Source organism: Cariama cristata, unplaced genomic scaffold (genome assembly GCF_000690535.1).
Source record: "Cariama cristata isolate BGI_N322 unplaced genomic scaffold, ASM69053v1 scaffold748, whole genome shotgun sequence".
NCBI classification, from domain to species: Eukaryota; Metazoa; Chordata; class Aves; order Cariamiformes; family Cariamidae; genus Cariama; species Cariama cristata.
Window position 1 is genome coordinate 33,926 of NW_009629241.1, and position 12,958 is coordinate 46,883.

Below are 12,958 nucleotides of genomic sequence, written 5' to 3' on the forward strand. Positions count from 1 at the left end.
CCGTCAGTGGCTATGCAGCATATGATAACCCTTGGCCTGTGTTACTCTTCCTCTCTTCTACTTTCCAGCTTAAAAATTCCTGCCGTGTCTTCCTGCTATAAGAAAAAAAGTGCAGAAATGGAAGTAACTATTTTTATTTTAGTGGATTTTTATGTAGCAAAGCACAAGGAGACACAAAGCAGAGCCGGGTAAATGGGGCTTTGACATTTAGACAGAGATCAGCAGTGCATCGCACCCTGGATGGAGGGCTTCTGAGCAAAGGTGGTGATGGAGCCAGGGAACACCATCCACTTCTCTTGAACTCATGACTCCATTTTGATTCAAACTGAACTGAATGGGGAGGCAGGAGTGAGCGTAGGTGACATGATCTCTGTTTCTTAAAAAATTTGCCCTTCAAGTATAACCACCAACATTCAGCTTGATGAATATATATCTTTTTCTTTGCTGGAAGAAATGAATCGTAGGATTGAATCGTATGGGTCTCAGCAGTGAGACTGGCACAGTCAGGGAACATGCCATGACAAAGCCTGCTATGATCCACGATGATGATCCTGTTGTCAAAAACCCGCCAGCGGAATTGATGGCCAATAGAGATGGGATTACTATTCTCTGAATAACCACCACGCACCTCACTGCTATTCTAGTATTGGGCATTGTCTGCACCAAGCAAAGACTGTGTTTGTTATGGAGCTACATGAAGGTCATCTTTTCTGTCCCCAAAGTCCTCCTATATATGGTGACCAGAAGTGACCTGGAAGTAGCCTGGAATTTTTAATGAAGGGGTTCCTGAGAGCCATGAATGATGTTGGAAACAAGGGGTTTTGAGGAAGCTACTAGGAACAATCTTCAAAAAGCAGACCTGGCATCCTACACTGAAAAGGGAGTTGGGGTGTTGGGCGCAGCGCTGACCAAGAAAGCGTGTTCCTGGGTCCCGCTGACAGAAGAGCACCAAACAGCTGTGTTAACCAGACAGCTCCTGCTAGGAATGGAAACTTGCATCCAAGTCTGAATGCCCTCGTTTGTACCATCTCTGGTAAGCTACTGATCCTGCATTGACAATCCTGACTCAAAGTGATCTGGCTGCGAGCTGAAGTTCAGGGCGAATTTGCATGTGAATTGCTAATTCAGCCTTCTCCTGAGCTGCCCAGGGCCTGTGTAGCACACTGAAGTCAGAGGAAGTGCTGGTTAAGGACCTCCTGCAATGGACGGTGCTTGATGCTTTAGTTCTGTTCTTCCAAGTGTTCTGTTGCAAAACCTTCATCTATCTTTGAGCTATGGAGCACAAATAAATTTACTAAGGATTGGGTGTTGTTTTGCTCTGACCTTTCTGTCCCACAGAAGAATATCTCATGGTGAGCAATTACTTTGATTCATTAGTACTCTTTCAAGTACTTTTTCCTCTAAGAAACACACTTTTGGAGGTAGTAAAATATTAAGCCTTTTGAAGCATGAATTCAATCACTAGAAATTGAAATAAGTCCTTCACACTTTGTAAAAGGAATTTAAACTTCCATTTATAATGAAAATAGTACTTTAAATTTCGATGTGATTTTGTTAAAAAAAGTGAATAACAAATTAAATTATTTGCTTTGAGGTTAAGGGGTTATTTTTTCACAACCAGTATTGCTTTTGGTACTGTATAATTATTATTGCAAACCCAATGGCGTTGAACTAAGAATCCCATATTCAAGTGCTATTAAAAGTAATTTTCATTATATTTTTCTGAAACATTTGAATCAGATCATATGAAGTCAGGCAAATGAGGTAATATACAATATGTGTCCACTGTTCACTCTCCATAATAATTGCTTCAGTTACACTTACCTTCTCAAATACTGTTGCTCCAATTATCTTATTTTGCAAGTCAGGATCTTTTCAACTGCTCATTTTATCTGGAGTCAGAACCTACATTTTACATATCCAACATATAACCTTTAATGGTAAATTCATATTGATTTAAAGGAAATTTTTCCAACCTAATAAAAATAAACATATCATTTGAAATATTTGGAAGTGAAAGGAACAGATACATATGCCTAACTACAATATGCACTTACATATTTTTTTCCAAAATCGTAGTCTATATTATAGACATGATTTTACATACACAAGTGTAATACTATTTTAATTTGTATTTCCCAAATGAACCAACAATTTCCTCTTGTTGTATACATTGTATTAGTGCTTGTGTTTTCAGCTTTAGCAATTTGAGTTACTAGCAGTGTATGTACAAACACTGGCTCGTGTAAAGACTATACTTTTGACTAGCCTGAACTAAAATTCAACCTTGCTAACAGTGCACTGGAAGCTTTTTTGACTTCGGTACAAAATGAAATCCTTTTGAAAGGATGCTATCCTCCTAACCCATGAAGAAAGGAGACACAAAATTAAATGCCTCTTCTTATACACCCTTATGAGAATCAGTCCCTTTGGACATTACTAAGTGATATGTTATAGTTCAAGGAGAAAAATATTGGTTCAAATTTTTTTTAGACCATATAGGTTGTTAGTTTTCAGATGTTATTCTCAGAGCAAGTGTATTTAGACATTTCAGAAAGATTCTAATTCAGTTTTTAGGGCAGACAAATTTTCTTTGGGACTTGAAAGGAGTTGAGCTTGTACTCTGCCCTCTCATTCCTTTGTCAAGAACCTCAGTCAAGGATTTGAACATTTATTGATTACTTAGTTTTCTACAGTCTAATTAATGAATTTAATTAATTAGTGGAATTCATGAACACATTTAACTAATTAAAATTATTACTAACACATTCCGGCTTTCTAATGAGATTGCTTTCCTTGCCAAATGAGTATCAAAACCTATTTTATCGAAATCATCTTCAAGTCAGAGGACAGGAATGCAGTCCAGAATATCTGGATTTAATTTTCTTTTGTTAACAAAACGCATTCGGTGTGGGTTAGCACCGTCTGTATTTGCCCCTTTTTTTTCCTCATTTTTCGTTCCTCATGCTTGCTCAGCCAAGGTGTCACCCAATGTTCTCATTTATTTCCTCCGTTCCTCTTGATAATTACAGGCCTTACAGGTACTAATGTAGTTCGTTGGTGACTCCTCCTGTGCTTTTCTCTGGTAATTGATAAAGCAAAGTAGTTAACTGAATAGTCAACTTACGTGTGCTGCGATACATTGATTTATCTTAAAAATTTACATAATTGGTTTAGCTATGATTAGTTTAAAAGGAGTTCTTCTCTGAGTATATGGATAATTTCTGGTAACTATTTATCACCATTTCCTTCAAATAAGGGGTGGAGCTAATCTTGGAAAGAGCTTTGTGTGTTTGTTGGATGGAAGCTGAGTGCTGCCCCAGTTGAAAATGCTGACTCATCTCAGTCGTATTTCCAGCTAATTTACGCTCGGCACAAAGCAGCAAAAGAGCTAAATCGTACCTTCAGAGGAGCAAACTAAAACTGTTGCTTAAACAAGTCCTTGTAAACTATGGTGTTTGGTGAGAGAGGAGAAATATGTTTTCAAAGGCATAGATAGGAGTAGATTTTCACAGAACATGGATGCTGACATGAGGGACGTATTGGGTTTGTTTGTCTAACAGCAGCAGAGCTGAACAATTGCCAGTAACTCATCTGCGCGATCGACATGGCAGTGGAATGGGGAAGGCTGCACGGTGGTTTACATCTTAGAACCCGAGAGCCCTTCTGCAGTTTTGGGGATCTTTTGACTTTTAAGGTGTCGGGATGTTAGCACATACCTGCACCTCTATGCAGTTCAAGTGACATCAATGGGCTTGGCATCAATTTCTGCCACAGTAACCTTGGTGAAATTTCTTGGTGAATTTTTCCTGGGACAAGGCCAGTCTGTCACTTCTGGATTCTTGTTCCCTTGAAATCAGTAGGACCTTCCATCAGCAGTAAAATCCAGATTTCATTCAAATGTGTAAGCAATATTTTCTAGCAATAAATTTGTTGTGTAGTTCTTGTTGGCTTTTTTCCCCTATGCTATTGGAATTTAATTAGCATAGCACAGATTATCTTTTGGTAAATACGCAGCATGTTTATAAAAGCTAAATTGTCTTCTTGGTATGTTTCACTGACTGGTAAATTTTATGTTTTTTATTTGTTCAGATGGTTTTTTGGCCCAGTCAAACGAGCAGATGCCGAGAGACAACTGTCATACCCTGGAAACCAGGCAGGAGCCTTCCTAATCCGAGAAAGCGAAAGTCTAAAAGGCGAATACTCACTTTCAGGTATATTCTAGTTTTTCAACTTAAGCAACGTTTTAAAAATTTCTCAGGTGATCTAGACTTTTTCATTTTTGAGAATGATAAACTATGGACATGAAAATGAAATTCAGTTCGTAATAATATTTCTTTCCCAGGAGATGCATAAAGAAAACTTGGCTGGAGTCATTTGAGTTTTTACTAACGTTTATTTTATAGGCTTTGTTTATTAATATGCTCAGAACTGAAATTAAGTTTCTTATGCTTAGTACTTACAGTGTGCCAGCTGCCTTAAGATAGAAACTATTTTCATGATTAAAATACAAAAAAAATACATTACAGTTGTGCACTACTGTTCTGAGTAGTACACAAAATAAAAATTAAACTATGTTGGCAGATATCTGCAGTTTAAGAAAATGAGATTACTGCTAGAGCACACCCTTAGGTTCATATTTATTTGTTTTCAGGGGCAAAATGATAGGAAGATCTTCAAAGCTGTACTTTAGAATCAGTCATATTTCATTGAAAAGGTAGTTGTAAATATCAGTAAAAAGTCAGATTTATGATGATGACGGGTTTTGAAATTTATTTAAAGTCCTTTACTTGAGTCTGAAAAGCTATCAAATAAGGAAACTTATTTTGTAATAATTTTACTTACTCACATATATGTACGTCATCTTTTTCATGTCATAGATATTTTATTGCCAAGACAAAGAAATACAGGGAAGTTTATTAAATAAATATCATATTTACAGTTTTGGGAGAGTTTACTCCATGGTCTTCAATTTGCCCTCAAGGAAGATTGTTCTTGCCAAGAAGTGCTGATAAGAAAATTAACATCAGCAAGGAATCGGACTGCTCCCAAACTGTGACAGAACTGTCCCCTGTGTGTGCAGACTTTTATCCAAAGATGGTATTAGAGCCCCAGACCTTTCAAAAGGCTTTCCCTCTATATGCCAGCTTATCCCTGTCTTACATGGTTTCAGCTTCCTTCAAGTGCTCTTCATCAGTGAACTGATTTCATCCAAGGACTGGACTAGACAGCCTGGTGTTATGTAGGGAAGGATAGATAGGCCTGAATTATCTGCTTAATGCTGGCACTTGTATACATGGCATCTTACTGAAAATCAATGAAAAGTCTTGTGCTTGTGCACCTAGGAGTGGAAATGCAATTTCTTTTTATTATTCTCCAACTGTAGCCTTGTAGGAAAGATTCAAAATCTTAATTCTTTACCCTGCATCCTGACTACTTCTGTAACAGGAAGGCAGCAGTACCTCATTTAAACTACAAAGTACTACAAAGAAAAATCCAAGAGAATGAAAATAAATACTAGGCCAGCATTTGTGGTAGGATGAGATCATCTTTGATGCCGCTATTTAATTTTTTCCTTACGAATTGTGGATAGAAACTACATTCTAGCTGATTTAATATATTTGATTCAATTATAAAAGCTCATGGTAGACATTTTTCAGGTTTCTATATAAGCTTATTCAGGAATGGGAGATTTGTTGGTGGCTGATAACAGCCAGATATGAAACCATCCACGTGGATTTCTTCCGCGCTGGTTTGTTTGATGCAGGAAAGAAAGAGTGGCACTGAAGAACATAATATACGTGGAGGCAAGGCTCCAGCAGCAGGAGCCAACCCCTTCGTGCACAAACATGGGTGAGCCTCTGAGCACGTATGCATGTATATATGTGTCATCTCAGATTTATTAAACATTTGTGCTCTTTTAGGCAAAGAAAGAGAATAAACTCTGAAGCAGTCTATAGACAGTGAGTATTAGTGACGTGATTTACCCGCGCTGCTAGATCTTTTAGCAGCTTCCCAGACTTGAACATAATTTAGCCTCAACATGCTACTTCATCTCAAAGAGCTAAATATTATTTGCTGCTTATTTGAATGGCTTGACTGAATGGTGTCTGGTTTTGTTGTGCAAGCTTTTTTGCTTGCAACCTAATGGTATACATAATGGTCTAGACATTGTATATCCATAATCTCATTATTTATTTCTACTTTTGGCGAGCTAGTGCATTCTAAAGCAAATGATGAAGTAGATTGTACTGTGGGGAGTATTAATTGGAAGGAAGGTTGTTCAGTCCGCCAGATGCTATGGAGAAGGCAGTTTTTCTGACTCTCTCCTCTTTGTTCCATCAGAAGGAGTTATGAGACACTCAAAGCTGAGGCAGAAAAGCCCTGTTTTCTTGAGGAAGAGTGGTTCAGAACTATTTCTCTTAAAAGGTCTTGGATGACTTCTGTCTCCATGGTAGCTGATACACTGACAAGGGAGAAGTCACAACCTGATATTTTGGAATAAGTCCCTAATTTCTGTTTCCAATTTTTTCAGTGCAGAAAGAACAGACTCCATAACTCCCATCCTCTGTAGGACTGGCTAGAAGAGAGACAACCTGGCTTTCAGAATTAATGTCTTTAAGAAAATATTGTAATTCTCTGCCCAGCCTAACATTTAGGTGTAATAAAGCTAAAAAGGAAAAGAAGTGGAAAAAGAAGAGAGATTTTTACCCAAATTTTATGACTTTCATGCTTGATTTCATACTCATATGGGCAATGTATAAGAGACTTAGTGTAATGAGGGAGACAAATGGATCTCCTTAGGGGAAAAAAAAAGTGAAAAATAAATAAGTAAACCCTACCTTTCATTAAAATGACACTTTTCAATTATAACTTGCTTGATGGGAAAACTCACAATTTGTAAGATTTAGATGATAAATGACTATTTAAATTAAAACCAAAAAGTCTTATTCATAAAGGCTTTTCTCATCTGTGAATGGTTAAATGGAAAGCTCATCAAACCAGATAGGCCACTGAAATGTGTTGCTATAATTTTAAAGTGTTTGACATTTTAAAAATAGGTTTTCCCATTTTAAAAATGCACATGTTGTCGACAGATTTTTATGTTGATGACTCCAGCATCTGGTGTGAAATGTATTAAATTTTAAACATGTTGGTGCCATCGTAGACATTCCCTCTTTTTAATTAAAAGCCATAATTTAGATGTGCTCAGCTTAATTGAGTGTCATTGCCAATGATAGCAGGAGGCTCTCTGCTTCCCCCCTCACTGAATAATGGTATCCGAAAGACTGATTGCATTAAATGACAATGTAAATGGTTTGTGTTTTCTTCCATTTTTTTTCCACGCTCCTAAAAAAGATTGTATGGTTTCCTCTAGGCTAGATCAGGTTTCAGCACAGGGAAAAATAAGTAATTGTTTAAGGCAGCAGACTGGTAGGAGTGGCAAAACCATGGCCATAGCAGGAGAACGATTTTGGCTCAGGCCCTGCACCTGTTCTGTGCTGGTCCGTAACCCACCCTCCTTCCGCATCCACCCTGGGCATGGGGACCGAGCACAGGTCCTGCCAGCAGCACTGCCTGGCTGGTGTTGGGCGAGGACGGCTGACGGGGACACTGTCCGTAAGCGTACATTAGTGTCTCTGGGATTCACTTGATGAAGGTGTTGGCTGCCAATGCCACCATAAATTTTGCTGCCTTGGGGAAGGAGTAGTAAATTATTTTATTCTCATCCTTGGGGTGGCAAAATTCATTTCTGCATTGCCCAATCTGATGAAGATGGGAAGTAGGGAGAGGAGAATGCTTCTGTTAAACTGAAACCATGAAGAAATCTAAAAGGGAGCTGCGATTCTTTTGGGAAGGGCAAGTTGAGGAGAAAAACACTGCAGTACTCAAACCCAGCTGCTGTCAAACTGTGTGAAGCTGAAGTTGCGATCCTGTCCTGTTCAGCAGTCTGGCGTGGACGTAAGGATGAGTGGGAGCACGGAGGGGGTTATGGCGGGCTCTTCCCTGAGTGACACGTGCCCTATGTCGTTTTGGGCAGAGGATCCACACCATGCTGCAGGACTTGTGCAGCCAGACTCAGCCCTGGGGTACGAGTAAACAGCCCCCATCAAATACTACACTGATCTCAGCTGCTTGTCACAAGAAGGGACGGTATCAGCGTAGAAAGTTTCTCCTGCTTCTCCACACCCATCACCACCTGACCTGGATACTGCCAACCTTAAGACTTCATACAAGGCTCATTTAAGAAATCAGAGCACATCCTTCAAATCAACTCTTGCATTAATATTAGCTCCTTCACAAGTAATAATTATAATACTGCTAATAAATAAAGCAGGTAGTCAAACTACTATCACTTGTGATATACAGCTGAGACTGGATTAACACAGTCATCCTGCTGGCCTTTTATTCAATGCATCATAAATAGCAATTCATTTGGTCAGATGCACTTTCCTGTGAACTTTGGAGAAGTCATTACATTTTCAGTCTGTTGTTACTGAATTACTCTTTCCTTCATTTTGCTTCAGCCCCATTTCCAAATGATACAGCACAAAGATATACATGCATTTTATACTTTAAAAATACTAATTATGGGTGTTAAATTAAAAAGAAATGGCATTTGAAAAGTGTGATGTAATTATCTTTATACTCTGGAGTGATATTTACAAATATTCTTATTTCTGGTCCTCATGCAGAATTGTAAGTTCTCAGGTCTCTAAAAATACTACCTGTGGCAGAATGAAAATCCCCTAATATTTTCAGCAGTTCCTATATGCCCTCTGGTGTTCTGGGCTGACAATCGCACAGTACAGTAGAAGAATATTTGATCATACATGATGTTACTTAAGGAAGGAGAGATTTTCCTTTTCAACCTAATCACTTAAATGGTGAGAGAAATTGTATCAGCTTTGTTAATTGCATGCGACCAATAATTTTCTATAATTTTTTCTACATACAATATGTAGCATTATGCTAAATGACATCCCATGTAAGCAACTAAATCTCTTTCCAGCTCTTCAGAACTGACCTCTCTGCTGACATTCAGCCCACGATTGCTACCACTGATAGTCCTTTATAACAGAGATCTCTAAGCTAGCGGTCTCCAAACTTGTTTGATTTTGCACCCCTACCAGTAAAAATATTTTTGACCATTCGCCCCTGATTTTTGTTTATTTGTAAATTATATCTATTCAGTACTGTACTGATAGATTATATACATTACAGAACATACACAAAAAAGAATAAATTAAGAAAGGATGAGATAAGGATGAAATAAACAGTATTTTAAATATATTTTTTTTTTTATTAATGGTACAAAAAATACTTTTTTCCTACACCCCAATGTATTGTCTTGTGTGCTCCCTGGGTTGCACGCACTCTGCTTTGGAGACCACTGCTCTAAGCCATATGTGACACAGACATCAGAAATGACATTTACAGGCCCAGTATTCCTTAAATAGCACACTAAGTGAGTGACAGTGCATTTTTTGTCCATCTCTGGTCTGCTGCTGGCCCAGGTCTAGCCGCAGCATGCAGTGGCCCAGCCTTCCTTCTGGCACCCCTAAAGAGGGCTCTGACAGTCACAGGGAGGGACACTTGGGATGTCCTGACATGCAGGTAAATAACCTACAAGAGGTCAGGAGAGAAAAGGCTTGTTGATTAAGAAACAACAGATTAGACTAAAACACATTTCAGTGAAAAGGGAGTTGTCAACTGCTCGAAACAGAGCATTGTTGGCCTGATTTTTACATATTCCAAACATGCACAAAACTCAATAAAACCCATGGAAGATGTGAGTGCTTTTCAGAGAATCATGGCTGTGTGGAGGGTGTATCTGGGCAGCCCAGCAGCTGCTATTGGGAATGTTAACACTCATAAATGAAACACTAAAACCGGATTAAATGGTTACTGTGAATTAGATGATCCTGGCTGGTTTTGGTGTCCTAAAAGATGGAAGATAAGAACTGCCTCACAGAAGATGTATTTATGTATTTTTGCATCAGTTCTTATGGTGCAAGCAGCTCCAAACCTGAATGGTTGAAGACCGATAGACTAGATATGTTAAGCTAACTAAACAGTGGGCTTTGGTTTGAAAGAGATTTTTTATAGTTGTTATCTTTGAAACTAAAATAATTTATTTTAAGGTTCTCATAAATACATTTAGGAACCTTATGATCGTTTGGCCATAAGCTATATTGTACCAATGCTATAATTCCTGGAAACTTAATATTTTTAAATCTTCTTAGTTTTTGATGGTGTATCTGTGAAGCACTACAGGATCAGAAAGCTGGATGAAGGAGGCTTTTTCCTAAGCAGAAGGAAAACTTTCAAAACTCTGAATGAGTTTGTTGACTATTACAGTAAGAACAGTGATGGCCTCTGCGTGGTGCTCAGAAAGCCATGCCTAAAGGTAAGAGCGGATGCTACACTGTGCAACGTATTTTTTGTAAGCTAACTCATCAGGTATCAGTCAGAAGGTGTTAACCCCATGTCTGCTTCTGCCATTTCAAAATGTTGATGATCTGCTTGTTTTCAGGAAGTTCTGGGTAGTGCTACTGTTTCATTCTTGAAGCTGACATGTTAATAATAAAATACCATGCCATTTTGAACAAGTCATCATGTGGCTGGAGGAGAAAATTTGCCAAATCATGATTTATGAATACCTTTTAATAAATGTATATGGAGATGAAATCTCCAACTTCATAACTCTAGCTGTCCATAAGTAATTACTGAGACAAAACCACAAGGTTCAGGCAAGCAATACGTCACTGTTCAAAAAGCTTGCTAGAGGGATGATTTCTAATTTTTACTTTTAATGGCAGGATATTTTCTTTAGAATATTTCTTATTTCTAACAAAAAGTACCCAGGATGTGGGCTGTATTTCATGTTCTCAGATCACTTTATCACGTGTGTGTATTCTAAGGAAATATTTATATCAGCTGCAACTTTACATGACATAGTTAACAATGAATGACTTGTATATAGAATCATAGAATCATTATGATTGGAAGAGACCTCAAAGATCATCAAGTCCAACCGTAAATATGCTGTTGAAAGAATATTAGAAGTCTCAATTACTATATTATTTATTTTCTTCTACCAGGTGCAAATTCCTACTACTTTTGATTTGTCGTATAAAACTGTTGATCAGTGGGAGATAGACCGACAATCTCTGAAATTGCTGAAAAAATTAGGATCTGGTCAGTTTGGTGAGGTATGGGAAGGACTGTGGAATAATACCACCCCCGTGGCAATCAAAACATTAAAACCAGGTATGTGAATTACTCTTAAATGCTAATAGTGTAAAATGTTAGAAAGGGTGCTCCTTTATTTTTCAAATGCTACTGAAAAGAGAACCTATCCATCTATGCAACCATTCTTAAAATTCACACACTTAAACATGAAGGTTAGTAAAGCTCAAGGTCCAGATATTCTTTGGTATTTTCAATTACAGTTTCATACAGTTTTCTGTTTCCGTATGAGCTGAGCTCATTCTTATTCAACATCTATGTTACATAAAAAGGCAACCCCAGCAAGGCCATCTCTTTTGCACAATATTGCTTGTCTGGAATTGAATGACTACATTTCATCTGTAGGCGAAGTAATTCATTTACTACTGGTTTGTAATCTGTAGAATTTTTTTTAGTGATTAGATGCTATATTGTAATGATTCCTTGGGTAATATAGAATATGTATTATATTAAGTTTGTATTTAAGAAGTGCTTTAATCTTAATATTGATTGAATAAAATTTCTCAAAGTTTTTGATACATTACATTAATACCCAATATTTGCATATAATATAGCCTTGTTAGTAATACAGCTTTTAACATTTTTCATAATTATTTTTCATTAACTTCAAGTAATTTGTGCATTTTAAATTGACAACATAAAATAGCTGCCAGCAGATGGCAAGAACCACATAGATAAGAAAGGTAACCTGGATGATATACATGTTTTTTAAAAAAGTGATAACAATATAATGAGTTGTGGTTAATTGAAAAAGCTTGTGTTGGGCATTAATGATCATATTTCAGGAAGCAGAATGGATTCAGATCTTTAATTCAGCATAACAACAATATGCTTGAGTCCTACTTGAACTGAACAGGGAGGAATTTAAGCACGTGTTTTAGAGCTATGTTGTATCAAGATATTGTTTGTGTTTTGGGACTTGCAAATGGAAAGCAAATAAGCACCTTTTTTTCTCTGCTTAACTCAAATTAGAAAAACTGCTCAGACTAAAGGCCTTCTATAGTTCATGTGAAAGACAGCATACTTTTTTCAGTGAACTGGTGCATCTCCCCAGTGACCCAGTAAACATAGAAACCATCTTGAAATCTCTTTGTCCATTTCCCTTTCCTAAGACAGTATCCACTAAGCCTATACCTTTTGTGACAGGGATCCTTATGGCTATTTTTATTGACTTCTGAAACCACAAGTCTGAAACCAGACTTTTTCTCCTTGTGTCTGACCTGAATCTTTCATTCTCCAGTACAAGCCCATTACCTCTTGTCTTATACATCATGACTAAAGAGTGCCTATTATTTTCTTCCTCTTTACAGCAGTGTTGTGCATACTAGACAACTATTATCAAGTTCCTCTTTGGTCTTCTCTTCTTCGGGTTAAACAACTCAAACAGATCCTTTGTGTAGCTCAGATGTTTTAGGTGTTCCATTGTTTTCAGAAGATCTTTACTGGGCTGTTTGAAGGTGGTAACCATATTTTTCCCAAGTATGATGCTAAAAGGAAGAAGTAGTCTAGATGTGTAAAGAGAGGGATTTGCTTCACATTTCTGACATGGTAGACCTCTGCTTAAACAGTCCAGTATGATGCTTGCCTTTCTTCTCCATAAGACAAGAATCTAATTTGTCCATCTGGGTTTACTTTCCTTTAAGGATTTAATGCAACATCTGAACAAGTCTGTTTTATTGCAGAAGACTGAAGGGTCCTTATTAAA

The 12,958-nt window shown here is 37.6% G+C and overlaps 1 protein-coding gene across 1 annotated transcript in view; it reads left to right on the forward strand.

Annotated features, from left to right (window-relative positions):
* The window catches only part of FRK (fyn-related Src family tyrosine kinase), a 51,007-nt gene that overhangs the window by 19,496 nt on the left and 18,553 nt on the right, over nucleotides 1-12,958 (forward strand). Inside the window, exons 2-4 of the mRNA XM_009705079.1 lie at nucleotides 4,093-4,214; nucleotides 10,248-10,411; nucleotides 11,106-11,274. Coding sequence (XP_009703381.1) covers nucleotides 4,093-4,214; nucleotides 10,248-10,411; nucleotides 11,106-11,274 — 455 coding nt within the window. The remainder of the gene's footprint in view (nucleotides 1-4,092; nucleotides 4,215-10,247; nucleotides 10,412-11,105; nucleotides 11,275-12,958) is intronic.